An 18,292-nucleotide genomic window follows, 5' to 3' on the forward strand; every position below is an offset into this window, starting at 1 on the left:
TGGTATGTCCATTCAGTCCTTGTAAGTCAGGGGAAACAGTCCTAGAGGGCTTTGGGGTACTTAAATGCATAGACTTGCTTTCATTTTGCTTCTCCCAACCTCTTCTCTCTTCTTCCCAATCTCCTTCTTGCATTTTTTTTTCTGCCTAACTCTTCCCCTGAGGATATGAATCACACACTGGGCTCCTCACACGAGCACCATGTTGATTTGGAGAGTTCATGGAGCTTATGAGGTTAAGCTGTGAAAGAGCCCCACAAACCAAGCTCTTCCAAATGCTCCTGGCATGGGTCGAAGATCATCTCAGCCTGCCTTTCTTGTTTCAAACTCCATAACCTTACATAATCATCCGGGCTTTTGGAAATGAAACACAAGACTAGAAGAACCTTGACATTTGTATAGTACTTTAAAGCATCCAAGCAACTTCCAAGAAACCATTTCACCAAATCCTATTAATATAGGGACTGTTAGAACTATAGGGAGGCAAAATGATATGCCCAAGGCCACTGACTCCTCTGAGTGACAGAACTAGGTTTTAACATTAAGGCCAATACATTTTTCCCTCTGCAGAGAAGAAAGACCAGGTCACAAAGGTATGCACAATGACCTAGCACAGGGTCTGGTCACCTGGATAACATAGAGGGCATTCTAGCAACTTTCACTAGTGAAGAGTGATCCATGGGTCCTAAATACCTGGCTAGTCCACACAGAGTGGGTAGCAACGAGGTCAGAAGAATCCTTCTGTTGGGCTACTTTGGTTGGGTTGGGAGCAATGCCCTACCCTGGAGGAATAATCCACAGGCCATCTGGGTCCCTTATTCAAATGGGCTACTTCTTTTCCTTTAGAAGCACAAAGTGCAGAGTCCCGTGTGGATTTCTAGAGAACAAAGTCTTGGTGGGGTTGTTGAAAGAACTTGGTATAGAAGGGTATAAGGCAAGGAGCAGGCCAGAGCTGACCTGGGCAGCAGGTTCTGAAGAGGAAGTCTTCAGACATCTTAGAGAAATCCATAGTCTCTAAATTGAGCCCATACCTCTCTCTCTCTCTCTCTCTCTCTCTCTCTCTCTCTCTCTCTCTCTCTCCCGGTGTGTGTGTGTGTGTGTGTGTGTGTGTGTGTGTGTGTGTGTGTGTGTGTGAAACAGAATTCCTCAATATGGGAGCAAACACCCAGAAGTCATTTCTAGTAGAAGGACAAAGGTTACTTTTTTTTTTTTTTTTTTTCTTTTCTAGGAGCCTCCAAACTCTGTCTCATCTACAAAGGCTACTTTGATTCTGTCTCCTTCAAGGAAGTATCAAGTTAGAAAACAGATATTGGCTTGAAGAAATTTATGTGAGTTAATATTTGTTGGGGGGGGGGGGATTAGGGGACCTGTATCTAAGGTCAGGCCGCAGAGTGGGGCTTGGTGCAAGGTGTGGACAGGACTCAGGTTGCAGATGTCCTGACCCTCCTAGGGTGGGTCACATGTTCCCATGGCTACTTCCTCTTTCTTCACACACTGGTCATGGGGAAATCCCCACTGGGAGCTATAAGAAGCCCTGGGGCTCTGGGAAGAAGCCAGCATCTTAACTTAGAAGGCAAGATGAGTTACAGCCTTTTCTTCCTCCTGGCCCTTCAGTTCGGCCTTGGCTCTGCCTCTCGGACAAGCCTGACCCCTGCACATTCCCTGGAATTGACCACAACTCCAACATCACCCCAGGCTACATCTGCCTGGTTGCCTCCGGGAGGCACATCTTGGGCAGAAGGTCGTACTGTGTCTCAGGTGAGGGAGTTGCTGAGTTTGGGTGAGCTCTGTTCAATTTCCTTCCGCTCACTTTTTGGGGGACCTGAATACAATTTCATGGTTGACTAGACCTGGGCACTTTAAAGGATTTATGACTCTTTCTGTTCACTGGAGATGCCGGGAAAATGAATTAAAACCTGGGTGAAGTAATTAAATTGTTAGCAGGAGAGACAACAGCCCAGTTTTCTAGCTAATGTATTTTGGGGAAGGCATGTTCTAAAGAGGTTCTTGACCCAGGGTGACCCGTAGGATCAGTGGTAAGGAGAATCTTAAAAATTCAGAGTCCTTGGTTCTTCCTTGCACGTGAGTTAACAACTCAGGCATTAAAAGTGTCCAATTGATTCTAATACATTGTCTGGAATGAGAGATTCAGGAAAGGGATACCCAGAGTTGCCACTCCAGCCACTCCAACTGATTTGCTGCTCAGAGGTAGCCTTGTGGGTGTAAGCAACACACTCTGAGGGAGTGAGACTCAACAGGCAGTATCTGGAGCCTTGCCAGTTCCTCTGCTGCTAGTTTATAAGGAAGATGGGCGATGGGACCAAGGCCATGGAATGGTCAGTAAGCACCTTCCACACAGCATGAGGACCAATGTCTGTGTTTCTAGCACTGGCCTAGGAAGCCAGGCAAGGGGGCACTCATCTGCAACCCCATCACTGGTTGGAGGAGGCAGACACGGGAGGATCCCTGGGGCTTACTTGCCAACCATTCTAGCAAATTGGTGAGCTCCGTATTCAGTGATAGATCTTATCTCAAGAAAAATTAAGTGACAAGTAGTAGAGAAAGACATATACTATCTCTACACACATATACAATACACATATGCATACACACACAAGCACATACACATGTATTCATTCATTCATTCATTCATTCATTCATAATACATACAACAGTTATAAGAAGAGGAATTATTTTTTCTTTTTTTTCTTAGATATTTTCTTTATTTGCATTTCAAATGTTATCCCATTTCCTAGTTTCCCCTCCGAAAAACCCCCTATCCTCTCTCCTCTCCCCTGCTCCCCAACCCACCCACTCCTGCTTCCTGGCCCAGGCATTCCCCTATACTGGGGTATAGAACCAAGAAGAGGAATTATTAATCTTTGGAAAACAACACTATATGTGGACATTTCCCAAGAGAATTCTTTTCCATCCTTTTTTGTTTTGTTTTGTTTTGTTTTGTTTATATGGAATTGCTGGGACTGTTTCCAGTGACAAACAACTGCAGCAGTAAAATGAACGAACGAAGGGTCCATGTTTCACAGGGATCAGCCTGGAGAGGCCCCCAGTGTACAATGCTTGGTTTGCCTAATTCTTTGGGGGGTGAGAACTCTTTGAATTTACTTAAAAAAAAATAAAGAGAGGCACAAAGGAACTGCAGGATGTGGGACAGGAAACAGTTGTCCACTTTATCTCTGGGCCTTTCTTTTATATATATATATATATATATATATATATATATATATATATATATATATACTATTGTTTTAAATTGGTTATTTTATTTATTTACATTTCAAATGTTATCTCTATTCTCGGTTTCCCCTTCACAAACCTCCTATCCCACCCCCCTTCCCCTGCTTCTATGAGGGTGTTCCCTCATCCACCCGCCCACTCACACCTCCCCCCCCCGGCATCCCCCCATGTTGGGGCATCAAGCTTTCACAGGACCAAGGGCTTCCCCTCCCATTGATCCCAGATAAGGCCATCCTCTGCTACATATGCAGCTGGAGCCATGGGTCCCTCCATGTGTACTTCTTGGTTGATGGTTTAGTCCTTGGGAGCTCTGGGGATCTGGTTGGTTGTTATTATTGTTCTTCCTGTTGGGGCTGCTAACCCCTTCAGCTCCTTCAGTCCTTTCTCTAACTCCTCTATTGGGGTCCCGTGCTCAGTCCAATGGTTGGCTGCATGCATCTGCATCTGTATTGGTCAGGCTTTCTGCAGGAGTCCTACTCTGCCAAACTTCCCAGGTTGGTCTTGCTGAGGGTAACTTGTGCTTGAGGGCGCCTCGCTCCTCAAAGCGCCTCCTTCAGAGCTACTAGGCATTTCATTCAGAGATCCTCTAGCCAGCCACTTTCATGAACTTGTCTGAGTGGAAGGGTAAATAGGAAAAGAGGAGGGAGGGGCTTTTCTGAGAGTATTTACATTAATTTCTTTAAAAATTGGGATAATGAAAATATGATCAACAAATGGTTTGGATGGGACCCAGAGGAAAAGGGCATCAGTAATACCCAGTGAATGCCTAATGAATGGCAAGACTAGGTTAATACATAAGGCATCTTATTTAACTGCTAAGAGTTAGGTAAGAGTAACGGTCCCATTTTAGAGTAAATCTGAGGCTTACTATGGTGAGGGGTCATTGACTTAGAGTCCCCTGGGACGTTGCCTCCCCAGATCAGTCCATTCATACACTTTAGTTGTTCCATTCAGGTTTTAACTCATTTCAAAGGAGACTGTTGTGAAAACCACCTCACTGCATGCAGCTTTCTGTATTTCCAGGGCACAGGTGAAAATTGTCTTTAAAAGGGGATCAAGCTTAGAGAATCACAGTCATACTGGCTCCTCAGTAGCCAAATATCTTATCTTGGGGCACTAAACAATTTCTGGGGACAATCAGAATGGGCTATTTTATTTTTGTAAGATGTGGTTAACAATAATAATTTGTCATAAAGGTTCACTACCAATCAAAATCCAGCATTTTGATGTAGCATCGTTAGCTGCAATAATAGAAAATAAAACATCAGTGGAGGAACAGAGGAATTCAAAGTGCCCACTGTCTAGTAAGAATGCAAATATTTAAAAGTAGGTAAGAACTAGTAGTTAAATTGTACTTAGAGGCTTCAATTTCCTTCCTTGTTTGCTTATCTGCCTGGGGTGAGTGAGTCAGGCTCCAACCTCCTTTTTATAGTGGACCAGGTGTCAATTCCACTATAAACCTAATTTTCTAGGGCTGGCTGTCAGCTTGATGAGCTTGTTGGAAAGTAGTGGAAAACCCTTTTATAACTGTCACTGAGCAAGTTCCAAACGTATCATTTTCTGTACTTCTGAAACGTGGAGTACCATTATTTTACATCGTGAATCTTTGTGGGCACTTAGACTTGGCTGCTAATTAGAGCCAATTGCGACCCTAAATCACCAATGTGAGTCACACTGTCTGCTGGAGGGTTCACAATGCTGTGTGTGCCTCCAAAGTGGTTGCTTCCTCTCCCAGATGTCGAGAAGGCTCCTCAGAGTCACTGGCGGCATTGGAACCACAGTGATCTGGGTGCCTTTGCCGTCAGGGTATGAAGCTTTTGGAAAAGTCCCTAGGGCATTCAGAATGAAAGTGAGCCTGATTGAGCCAGAATTGGTCTTAATCAGCTTTTAATTCCAGAGCATAGGGTATTATAGACCTTAGTAACTGTTAACTGAATACAGAATACATACCAAGTGCGAACTTTCTAGTACAGTCGTTCCTGTGAGGCCCAGAGGGTTCTACTTGCCCTCCACAAGAGGATCATGCATCCTTTCAAAGGCCAAGAGGACAAGCACTTGTCTTTGCATCCCATTCCCACGTTTCACTCACGTAGTTTAAGCATTCACTGCAGACTCATCGTCATTAGCTTCATTGTCTCTGAATTCCAGGAGCAGAAATATCTCTAATGGGAGACACTGATCAAACTTATGGACCATTTTGATGTCAGCCGAGCACGCTGGGCTGATGATAAGCAGGACGGAGTCCACAGCGGTGGGACAGAGATGTTCCATAGAAGCCAGAGGAATGGCTGTCAGCAGGGCTCGTAATTATTTGCGTGTCTTTCAGGTGAACTTCAGGACTGAAAGTTGCTAGCTATCGGCTCCTAGTTGATTGCCTAGAGACTGTTTGATGATGTCCCCTGTTTCCGGAGCTGACAGGGCTTCTCAGAGAACTCTAGGAATGGTCCACCCTGTCTTGTGAAGCTAATTAACCTCCTCTTGTCAATGCAATGCAAGACCTCTTCTTTGCTAGATAGTTATTATAATAAGGCATCTCTTCAAAAGCTTGTAAAAGACTTGGCATACCTATGCTAGAGTCTTTCTGTCTTTAGATGGAGTGATAGATGTGAGTCCAAGAGGATCCAGCCCCTCTGATGGACTCCTTGTGTGTATTCTCCAGTCCTTATTCACTCTTTGCAAAGACCCTCCCCCTCCCCACTCTCACCCCTTGCTCCATGGGCAGCACAGGCTTGTCCTTTGCTTTATCCCCTGCTCCCTGTGATGGAGGGATCTGATTCCTCAAGGAAGGTCAATGTCAAGACTTTTCCTGCGATGGAGGGCTGGTAAGGGAACACAGGAAAAGGCAAAGTGATTGCAAACACAGGGACTTGAGCTCGATCCCCAGAACCCCAAATTTAAAATCCAGGTGAGGTAGTGTGAGGTTGTCACAGTGCTGGGGAGGGAGAGTGAGGAGGGTTCCCGAGGCTCACTGGCCAGCAGCTGGGTCTACTTGGTGAGTCCCAGGCCAATGAGAGACTGTCTCAAGAAAAAAGGGAAATGTTGCCTACTGAATGCACAGGGTCGTCCTCTGGCTTCTACATGCAGGCAGGCAGGCAGACAGACAGATATAACACACACACACACACACACACACACACACACACACACACTTCATTCTAATCATTTTAGAGAAGCTTCGGTTCATTTAAAAACCAGCATGCCCACTACCCTTACGAGTCAGTGATGGACCAAATCTTGATTACAGGAACATGAATACACTCAGCTACCACCAGCTGATGTGAACTTTGAGGCATGGCTGATATCTCTCCTGACTGACAACTGCTCTCTCCTCCTTAGTTTCATAAAGAGTCCCTTCAGACTGATGCACCATAGGTGAGCTTTGGGCTGGCCTTCCCATGAGATCATTAAAAGCCACAGCCAAGTTGGCTGCCAAAGCTCACTCTGCAAGGCAATAGTAGTAATGAAAAATGTTAATTGTGCTAGGATCCCCTTGGGGTATTTCAAAGGGGACAAAAGGAAAACAGAATCTTTCAAATCTGTCATTTTAAAATATGCAGTGGCATCGAAGTGTGAGCCTGAATATCTTAAAGAAACTTCAGATATTTTAAAATGTTTTTTTTTTTTCCAAGTGGTAAGCTAGAGAACTTCTATTTGAGAAATTTGCGAGTGAGATACAAATTCATACACTGCTCAGTTTTTGAGTAAATAGATGGCTTGTTTCCATTTGGAAAAAAATGCAAATTTTATAATTTCCCAGCTGAAGAGAGGAGTTGAATTCTCACTGGATCTCTTTACCATGGCCCACAAACCTTCATGGTTTTTTTTTTTATTATTATTATAATTGAGAGAAACTGGGCTAGGATTGAAGTAAAAGCGGGCATGTGTGTGAGTGTGTGTGTGTGAGTGTGTGTGTGAGTGTGTGTGTATGTATGTGTGTGTGTGAGTGTGTGTGTATGTGTGTGTGTGTGTCTGTGAGTGTGTGTGTGTGTGTGTGANTGTGTGTGTGTGTGTGTGAGTGTGTGTGTGTGTGTGTGTGTGTGTGCAGAGACTCAGCTCACACAGCTTGCTTACTCCAGAGGATGGTCCATCAATCAGATGTTCTCAATTTCATAGAGGAAGAAATGGACTAGAGATGTCACATCCTGCAAACAGTAGAACAGATGTGTTCAGATGTTACTAGTCCCTTAAATGTCTCTTGTGTCCCCTCTTTATTTGCACAGAGACAGCAGTGATTTCTTTAAGACTCCTCATGCATGGGGAATCTTCCTTTTGGTACAAGCTACTGACACACAGTAGCTGAACCAACGGGTGGAGATGAGGTTTGGCTTGTCTCTATGATGTTCATTGATATGCTGGATTCTACTAGTTTGCCTCCAATCACTCTTTTGACATGAAAACTTCTGTCATTTCTGATGCCTAAAAGGGTCATTTCCCAGCTTATTGCTGATGCTCTTCTTTTGTTACTTACAGCCACTTTCCAATTTCACTGGGTCTGTGGACAGCCATGGGACCTGCCAGTGTTCTGTTTCCCTGCCGGACACGACCTTTCCCGCTGACAGAGTGGAGCGCTTAGAGTACACAGCTCACATCCTTTCTCAGAAATTCGAGAGAGAGTTTTCTAAGGTAAGCGTTTTCTTTTTAAACAATGAGTTGATTTATAGTAAATCTCTGAGCTCAGGAACTAGTAGAACTCAGGAAGAGAGTGGGATCAAGGTTTAGTCGAAAAATTTACTACATGAAAAAAAATGCTGGTCCTCTGGTCCAGCCTGCAGCCTTGATTGTTTGGTGGTTCCTTCTCTTTGCCTTTTTCTGCCTTTCCAGTTTTGATTTTTTTTTTCTCCTCTCTTCTCTGTCCTCTTTGGATAGTCTGTCTTACTTCTCTGCCATATTTTCTTCAATTCCTATTCCATTGTTATTCCCAGTGGTTTCCTGTTCACTTTGCCTTAATTCTTCCTCTTGTTCATTCTTCTGCAGCTTTCTTATTTCCCCTTTTTGATTCTTTTTATTGTTGTGCTCTTGTAGGTATTCTCTCACTTTTAGATGGTCCTTTCCTTCTTCCTTCCTTCCTCCCCCTCCTCATCTCCCTCCTCCCCCCTCCCCCTTTTCCTCCCCCTCCTCCCCCTCTTCCTCCCCCTCTTCCTCCCTCTCCTCCTCTGGGTTTTCCTCCTCCCTTCCTTTCTCTTTTAAATCTCCTCTTTCCCACTCTCAGTTTCCCCTCCTGCTTTTCTTCCTTACCTCTTTGACTTTCTTTCCTCCTTTAATGATGCATACATTTAAATCTGTGTAAATCCCCCCTTTCTTCTTCCCCCTCTTTCTTGGGAGTTATTTTTGATTGTCACAACAGGAACATTTCATTCCACATGTCTCCCATGAAACAAAAATTATAGGCTTCTTTAGGAACTTGAGTGGAGATTAATAGGTCTCTTGGCCTTGGGGAAAACCCCGGTTAGAACCTTCTGGTTTCTGCTCTGCATAGCCGCAGGAATTTGTTCTAAAGGGTTTGCCTTTCTCTTAGCCTGTTGGAGCACTGTGACTTGCCATTCCAGTTTCGACCCCATTCCAGCTTTTTGCCACGCTACAAATCAACTGGGAAGGCTCTTATTTCATGCCCAGGTGAAGTCCCGGCTAGAATATAATCACATTATGCATTATTTAATACAACCCCATCAATTTACAAGGAGTTCTGGCTTTACTGCAGCCAAATAAGTTTTCCTTAGCAATTTAAGTATAGCCAGTACCTCAACATCCAATGTAGTTATCCTTTAAGACAAAAAATTATGGCAAGCTCGAGACCCTGCTTTCAACTTGAATTGGTAGATAAATATTCTAAGTTAAAATGAGTGTCCAGGAAAATGTGTTTGACTTCTCCAGGAACCTAGCTTCCCAAGAAATAAAATGTCCTTGAATTAATCAGCAGAAAAGGCACATCACTAAATTATAAATTCCAGCCATTAATATTCATAGCCTTATTCCAGCATAATCAAGTGGAGATAAGAAGTTATGCATAAAAACATAACAAGTAGAGGAAAATCCTAGGTAAAGACCTTTTTCAGTTGGAGTCATTTGCTTTGAAATTATGGAAGCCCCTGATTTGCATGGCCTCTTTGCTGGCAGGAGTGTGAAGGGCAGTTTGAAACCTCAAGCTGCTCCAGGGAGAGTATGTGGCCTGGCAGGTTTGTAAATGTGGGGCATTTAGTTCCAGTGCTTATGTGGGCATGACCAGGTGGCACCTGCTTTGCTAATAATTGGAGGAGAATGGGGATGGCATAGGTGAGAAATTTTTCAGTTCTGAAGGTGTCAGTAGTTTGTCCATCTACCCCGACCCCCCAAATGAAATGGAAGCCTAACAAAGGAGTTTACCATCAGCTGAAGTGTGCAGGGCTGACTTGCTATGGTAGATGGCACCAGTTATAACAGTAGTGACCTTCATTTGCATCTGTCCAAGTGCTTCTAGTATCCCTACTCTCTCAAGCAAGCCTTTAATGAAGATCGGCAGAACTCCTCCCCTCCCACTTTAATGATGGAAAACCCAACATTCACATGGGAAAAGGGACTTCCCCTGAGGTCATTTCTCTCTTGGCTGCTACATTCAGGTCAGGGATTTGAGCCTTCAGAATCAAGCCAGATCTTTCCCACCTGTCTAGGCTGTTATTACTCTTCTGAGAAGACCCAAGATATGTACTAGGTCAGTTACGCCTTCAAATCCCGAGTTATCTCTTTAGCTGAGGGCTTCTGGATTTCTGGGTGAATTATTATAGCTGTCTCCAGGCTGTCTTGGAAATCACCATTTATCTAGGGACCTGGGGGAAGGCCCATTCAGAGCAGGTGAAAGGCTTGAGACTGCCTTCCATTAATTCATTATCTGTCAGTACACAGGGAAGTCAGGAACTGCCTCTGCAGAAAATGCCGAAAGCCTTTCAGATTTTTCCGTTACTGATGATGCATCCTGTGTGGCCGTACCTAGGGAGGAGATGACATAAAAGGCAGCTCAGGTTTTTTGTTTGTTTGTTTATTTTGTTTTCTTTCTCTCAAGGTCCCAAGTCTTTGGGGTAAGTTGTCTAATATGACACATTTGCTAATAGATGATCATGCATGAGAAGGTCGAGGCAGCCTGGGAGATATTTGAACAACCCATAAACAAACAACATTGATTGAGCAATGCTTTGTGCAGTGGAGTAAAAGTAAATTAAAAGGTCAGATTGGAAAAAAAAAAACACTGAAATTGCCATTTCTCTATTCATTTCTATAATTTATAGAGCATCTATTAGTGAGGCCCTTAGTGAACACAATCTCTGGTCTCTAATAATCTTGCAAGCTTGATGTCGTTATCCTTGGTTTGGAAAGTATAGTAAAACTTAGAGAATTTAAGTGATTTGCCCAGTGGGTACTGAAGTTAGATTTGAGCTCAGGCAGTTCTTGTACCAAAATACTGCACATTTTGATGATATTTTCAAGGTCAATTAACCTAATTACATTTGCTTTTAAGAATATGTTGAAAATAACAGTATGTTTCAAAGTCCATTTACTTATATCAAGTAATCTGGCTATAGTTATCATCATGGGTTTTGAGGAGCCAATAGAACTATGAACCAGACTAATTATTTAGCCAGATAGCCGGCCACATTATCTCTTTATTTATGATAAGACCACATTAATTGTAAGAAATAACAGCAACCATTTCAAAATAGACTCCAAATAGACCCTAACCCAAATATATATATATATATATATATGTATATATATATATATATATATGTATATTTAAGTGGATACATAACATAACATAGTTAAGTGGATACCAATAAAATAAAATTATGAATCTCAGCCTGGTGATGTGAAGGCAAGCATTGTGAATGTTCTCAGGCTCACACTTGGCTGTAGTGATGAAATTGGGGCAAAGATGTTGCTCCAGCTATGTGTCCTTTCCATCTTAGACCCATATCTCCGTTATCACATTTTACAGCAGCCCTGGCCTCTAAATGCCAGTAGTAGCACATGACCAGTCCTCAATGTGACAACCCAAATGTCTTTAGACATGACGAGTATCCTCTTGAGACAAACCCCCCACTTGGGCCTCCTCCCTCTGCTTAGAACAAGGATTCTAAATCCAGGAGGGAGAAATGTGCTAAAGATACTACATGCCAGTGGTGTGGGGCTGGACTTATCACTCGATAGCTGGCCTGCTGTTACTGAGCCAAGACTACTCAGGATAAATCCTCAGGTTCTCAGGGCTGCCTGTGCCATCTCCATGCACAAAATCTATACAAACTGCACGTTTCACATGTGAAATCTTTCTGGCCCATCTTCAGATTTTCTTCTGCCCACCAAAATTGTGGATAATTCCAGTTTTTCCTGAATACCACTCAACTCTTCTCCAAATGTCAGCAGAAAGGATTGCACTTCAATGCTTCCTGGCAGACTAAGAGAGACCTTTTGTTTTACATCTGAATTTAAGGAAAGCCCAGCACAAATTCTCAGAGGCCACAAAGTCTAGGCCATGCCTGGGGTCTCTGTGAGAATGAGGGTGGGGTGGGTGACAGGCGACATTCTATTTAGCAGAGATGACTGTTGCATCGCTCATTTGCTCAGAACAGGAGCTATACTGTACCACCAAGTGTTCCAGGAAAGCCGAGGCTGTTTCATTGTTCCAAGAGCTGGTGAGGCCAAATGCCACCAAGCTCATTCATTTCTCAAATTTCCATTTCCACACTGCATCAGTACATTATTACGTTTTTACCACAGGCAAGGTTCTGTGACCATTTTTTTTTTTAAAAGAAGTTGAAACCTGAATACCTCATGTCTGTGTTTATTTTTTGGGGGGGGGTCCAGGGAGGGGAGCTGGTTTGTTATATGGACCTCCCACACTTAAAAAAAAAATACCTACATACACAAAACTATCATGATTCCTATCAGCCTCTGAGTAATGGAGTGTCTGATGGCAGCGGACATTGCTTGCCTGAGGAGATACAGTAGTTGTGCCAAGGGCTGCAATTCCAAAGTTCATTAGACACCTCTTTTCCTGAGGCCCTAGTTCTGAAGGTCCATGGCCTATGAGTCTATTCTAATTTTCATGGTGGGGTTAAGTGGAAGGGTTACAGTGACAGGAGTTAGGGCTGCCTTTGTCATTAGAGAGACCATGGGTCAACATCTGTCTGAATTCATCCAGACACTTGACATTAGTGCGGTTTGGGGAGAAGTATTACTTATGCTCACATTTTAAAAAAGAAACTGAAAGCAGCAACTTTTTAATGAGCAGGTCTTTGAAAAAGCCATGACATTTCTTTTAGAGATCACATACCAAAAAAATGTGTCCCTGACTGTTTATTGAAATATCCTTTTGGAGATTCCAATTATACACTCAACCACCAAGGGAATTTTTTGGAACCTTAACTTAATGATCAGACATTCAAATGTATGCAACAAATGTGTAATTTAAAGGTCTGATTGCAATAATCAGTTCTTAGAATAAATGTGAGCTCACTTAATGAAATGTGCATTCTGCAGTTGTGCCTACACTCACAAACTGTACAGAAAGTTGAGTCTTTATCCTTCTTTGTAAAAGGCAGAGGGGCTCAAAATTCTTGGCACATGATTTACAAGGAAATGATCCTACTCAGTGCATTTCTTCTCCTCTAGAAAATACTGAGACTTAGAGAGAGCAATGGCTCTAAACTAAAAGCTGGTAGAGGTAGTAATTGTCCCCAAAGTACATTTAATAATGTCTCGAGACACTTTTTGATTGTCATAACTGGGAGCAACTGAATATCCTACAATGTGCTGTATAGCACTTCACAAGAAAGAGACTTGCTTGAAATGTCAATAGCACCGAGGCTGAGAAACTCTTATTTCGAGCAAACGAGCTGAGAAGAGAGATGATCCCAACTGGTTCAGTCTAGTGAGCTAAAATCCTCAGGCTTTGAAATGGAGATTAAAATATAGAGAGAGATTATTTTCAGTATATGTGAGACCAAAAGCCTCTGTAATATGGTATTTTTAGTTTGCATTTGGATAAAAAAAATGCATTCTTCTGTAGTGATTGACAAGCATCAAATAATCTTCACATCTTTCGTAGCAGAGGAAGTCTACTTGCTGTCACTCTGTGAGTTGGCATAAGCTTTTTGTTCCTCCTCTAGGTGAAGGAGTATGTCCAGCTAATAAGTGTGTATGAGAAGAAGCTCCTGAACCTGACGGTCCGAGTAGAGGTCATGGAGAAGGACAGCATTTCTTATACAGAACTGGACTTTGAGTTGATCAAGCTGGAAGTGAAGGAGATGCAAAAACTGGTCTTACAGCTGAAGAAGAATTTTGTTGGAAGTACAGATATTATTGACATGCTTGAAGTGGAGGTAAGGAATGATTGATCTCTTAGTATATCAAGGATGTATTTTGGGGCTGGGAGTGGTGGCGCATGCCTTTAACCCCAGCACGTGTGGGGCAGAGGAAGGCGAATCTCTGTGTGTTCAAGGCTAGCCTGGCCTACAAAGAGTCTTCCAGGACAGACAAAGTTGTTACACAGAGGAACTCTGTCTCAAAACAAACAAACAAAACAAAATAAAAAATTTTCATGCAGTAACTTAACAAGTGCCTTGACCTGGATGAGCTATCTCTTTCCTCAACCCTAATTCTGCTTCTGTCTCAGGACCATGAGGTCTATCCATGTTCTGTTTTGGATGACTGCCTATTCTTACAAAATAAGTTAAGTGTATTGGGAACATATTGACTGAGAAGCAGATGTTGGACACCAAGAATTCTGCCCCAGAACTAAATGACCTTTCTGGTTTATGGAAAGTGGTACCATAAATTTTAATGACTTGTCTTTGACCACTTGAAGTCAGGCATCTTCTCTGTCCTGGATTTATCCTCACGAGGCTAGAAACACAGTTTCCCTGATTGCGGGTATCATCCCTTTTTGAATGACCACCTATTTCTCTTAGAATCATTCTCCACATTCTGAAATTTCCTGTGCATCAGGCCTTATGTAGGTCTGTTTGGAGTTGTTTTGTACAAGGTAATAAATATGAATCAATTTCTAGTCTTCCATATGCAGCAATCCAGTTTGACTCATGCAATTTGTTGAAGGTGCTGTCTTTTCTTCAGTGTGCATTTTCTGCCTTTTTGGCGAAAGTCAGGTGTCCACTGGTGTGTGGAGTTATATCTCACCGTCAATTCTATTACATTGATCCATGTGTCTGTTTTTAATGCCAGTGCCATACTGATTTTTTTCTTTTTACTATTATGGCTCTGTAGTACAGCTTGAAATGTGGGGTGGTGATTTGTCCAACATAGCAATAAAACAGCTCTGAATGGCATATTGCTATACCCATAGATCAGCGCATTACTCAACACTCAGCAGTGAAGCTTCTTCCTGAAATAGATGGTAATTAACATAGAGACTGACAGCCGTACAATGTGCAGAAAGTGAAAGACTCTGGAGTATTCAGTTCTGAATGGGATGTGGTTACCACACCAACCTCAATGCTCAGGGACCTACCCAGAAAGAGGGGGCACAAAGATGATAAGAGCCAGAGGTGCTGGACTATTTAAGAAAATAGCATTCTCTAGGTACAACAGAGCCCAACAACCCAACAAATTCCCAGGGGCTGACAGCATGCATACAGTGTGTGCAAACTCAAGAGAGGTGAAAATCTGAGCATGAGGGAGGGGCGGGGGGGCACAAAGTCCTGCCCCTAGCCCAGAAGCTATTGGTAAATGATAGCTCCTAAATTCATTTTCTTTAATTAAGTGATGCTGGGTACATCAACCACACTGCAGAGTAACCCTGTGCTCAGGAGTAGGTTGACAGCACAAACCATGCTCCACGGTTTTAGTTGTCTTTCTCCCTTTGTTTCGGTTCTTTAGGAGAAGGAAAGCACATGAAGTTGAACCAGTGTGCAGGGGAGGATCTGGGAGGATTTGGAGGAAGGGAAAGAATAGGATAAAATATACTGTGTAAAATTTTCAATGAACATACTGAAAAAAATAAAGCATTTAGGAATTAAGCCAAAAAGTATTTCTTGTGAATATGTTTTAGCAAAGTCTTTAAAGATCTATGGATAAGATTATCATATTAATGTTATGGTTGGGTAATTTACATCAACCAGCATTTACCAGCACAGTCATGACACGGCCTATAATTGAGAATTCTAGTTACATGTTTTAGAATTTACATTTTTCCCTAGCCCTCACCATTTATTAGAAACTTAATTATAATACAACATGAGTAAACACGAGTTTATAGGGGAAGGTTATTAGAAATGAACTTTAATGGACATTTGTGAATGCCTGGAGTGAGCCTGTGCTCTATTATTAAAGCTGTTAAAATCTTTGCCATTTTCTTCTTGTCACACACATTGCCTGAGATGTGACAGGCGTTCAGTCTAAGCCATAAAATGTATTCTTCCAAATGAAACCATTCAGAAGAATCTCTGGTGTATTCTGTAGCAATGCTTCACTAAATGACAAATTCAGCCCCAGAATGTTTATGAAAGAAATTTCACAATAATATAAAGTCACTCCGAATTTTTATTTCTTTAGATAAGGAATATGACCCTCCTGGTAGAGAAGCTGGAGTCGCTAGACCAAAACAATGTCCTTAGCATTCGCCGCCAGATCTTGGCTCTGAAGACCAAGCTGAAAGAATGTGAGGAGTCTAAAAGTGGCCTTGTGCCTGCCACACCCCCTCCTCCTGCTCCTGGTAAGCCTGCTCTCTATCTGTTTTTACCACGTGAGACACCATAATGAGCCTTGATTTGGGGTGGGGTGGGGTGGGAATTGTAGTAAGGGAGGTAGCAGGGCATTTTTGCTGTTCTGAGTTTATTCTTCCACACTTTAAATTCTCCCATTTTCAACTGGTTTTATTATCAATATTCTGGGTTTCACAGAGGAAGAGCATGGTGAGTTTTTATAAACAAAGTCTACTAGCTACACACAATTCCTTTTGCACTGGCCTAGCAGGAAGGCTGTTAGGATAAGAGCTATGGAACTGGGGATGATAGAGCATCTAGAATCTTTACGTGGTATTGCCTTTTGGTAGATGGTAAGGGCTGATTGGCTCAGTTAGGCACAGGTTGGGTGTGTGCCTTTGTTTTTCTGCTTTTCCTCTCTTTTGGCCCTCTCTTTCACACTCCCCTGCACTTCACACACCTCTAATGTGCATGCTAAGGGTACCTGCTGCATTCTGAGTTCTGGAAGTCACTGAGAATTAAAGGGATTGTGGTCTCACATGCTACCACCGGCATGCCTTGCTGCCCATCAAACAGGAAAGGATCTCATTCTCCCCCAGGCTCCCCAGGTTAACTCGAACAATAAGAGTGTGGGAGGGAGGGGTGGGGGCGGAGCAGGCAGGTACTTAAATTCATCAGTGAATGGTAACAGTGGAGTGGTGGCTCAGGCTCAGAAAGAATAGCTTTGGAATCCTTGACTTTACCAGCTATGTGGCTGCAGAGAAAAGATCCTTTATCTTATTTGTGAAATGGGAGAATAATTGTGCTCACCTTATAGGGTTGCTATGGGGATTAATGAGACAGTGCTCGGGAAGCTCGGGGCTCTGTAATCAGCATCCACACACCGGCAATGGATATTATTAGTAATCATGATAATTGAAGTAAAAACCTGGCTGTGAACAGAGAAAGGACTAAATCCTGGTTCACTGAATTAGCTTCCTCCAGGATGTCACTCACATGCTTCAGCCCATTCCCTTAGAGAGAACCCACCAAAGGAACTTCTCTCAGGGTCTTAAGCATTTGAGCCTGAATGGAAACTATTGCTTGTCATCAAATTGTGAAACCCTTGTTGCGTTTATGCATTCCAATTCTCATAAGGCTTTTCCTTCGCACTGTGTATATTTCTGGATCTTGCCAACATAACTCATTTCTTTAAGGCTTCAATCAGCTAGGACTATAGTTATAAAAGCCTTTTGGTCTTGCTCAGTGGACATGTCTCTCCAATTGTCATCAGAGGTCTGTTCCAATCTGACTTACAGAGGGCATTTAGGTGAGGACTGTGTTCTGTCTTCAGAGACAAAGGAAAGCTGAATTGGTCTGAGATCAGTGTTATAAACATGGCAGGAGTGGGAGCTGGTTCTGTTGGGCCAGACAGCTCTTTAAGGCAGGAGTCAAAGCAGTGTCATGACCTCTGATGAAGATGAGCAGCCAGGCCCCAGCAAATATCTCTCTTGCGATAGATTTTCCTGGCACTGGTTTCTGGAACTGAGGATATTTTAAAGCAAGAGTGAGTAACTGGGGCCCTCTAACTTAGTTCTTTGCTGTCTCAGTGGAGGGCTTGAGGCTGAAGAATGCAGCTTTTCTTGAAGGCACACCTGCACTCAGTGACAGAGTCCTGTAACACATATTCTGTACCTTGTCAGATGTCAATCATGTAGGGGTGGCATTGACGAAGAAAAATCCATTGCTTAGCCTTTAGGGGAGAAAGCAAATGGGCCTTTTGAGTGAGTTTCCTTAGACATATTTCCAGACCAGAACCTTCCCTTGGGCCTTTACATTTAGACTTCTGTGAACTATTTCAGCCCAGCTGTGTTGTTTAAGCAAACTGAACCCAGCCTTCCACTCACTTCTGCACAACCTTGGCTGCACCTGGACCCCTGCCAAGTCACTTGGCCCTTCTCCAGCTTTTTTCATATTATATTTATGATGTTTACATTAAGTTGAATTTTGTCATGTTTTTAAATCAATTTCTTTCACTTGCTCTCCTCATGTTTGGATTGGTTGATAATGCAGAATTGGAAAATCCCCAGGCACCACAAAGTTGTGAGCCTGTGGAGACTTTAATTAAAGTTCTTCACTATTATGGGACTTTAAAATCTGGCCTGTCTGCTTTTTTTTTTCCTGCAGAGTTGCATAGAACAACAACAACAACAAAAAGACTGTATGCAGGAATGTTAGCTCTAAAATAACTCTACACTCTCTGGGCTCCTTTGCAGCTATGGTGGGCTAACCTAGTGATCAGCTTGAACCCAGTGTATGTCAGTTGTAATAAAATGCAATGTATACAGTGTGTGTGTGTGTGTGTGTGTGTGTGTGTA

At 42.8% G+C, this 18,292-nt stretch overlaps 1 protein-coding gene across 1 annotated transcript in view; it reads left to right on the forward strand.

Annotated features, from left to right (window-relative positions):
* The first annotated feature begins 1,507 nt into the window (after nucleotides 1–1,507).
* The window catches only part of Olfm4 (olfactomedin 4), a 23,618-nt gene continuing 6,833 nt past the window's right edge, over nucleotides 1,508–18,292 (forward strand). Inside the window, exons 1-4 of the mRNA XM_021204082.2 lie at nucleotides 1,508–1,755; nucleotides 7,723–7,875; nucleotides 13,386–13,598; nucleotides 15,787–15,946. Of these exons, the coding sequence (XP_021059741.1) occupies nucleotides 1,576–1,755; nucleotides 7,723–7,875; nucleotides 13,386–13,598; nucleotides 15,787–15,946 (706 nt within the window). The 5' untranslated portion in view covers nucleotides 1,508–1,575. The remainder of the gene's footprint in view (nucleotides 1,756–7,722; nucleotides 7,876–13,385; nucleotides 13,599–15,786; nucleotides 15,947–18,292) is intronic.

This window comes from Mus pahari, chromosome 8 (assembly GCF_900095145.1).
Source record: "Mus pahari chromosome 8, PAHARI_EIJ_v1.1, whole genome shotgun sequence".
Lineage (NCBI taxonomy): Eukaryota > Metazoa > Chordata > Mammalia > Rodentia > Muridae > Mus > Mus pahari.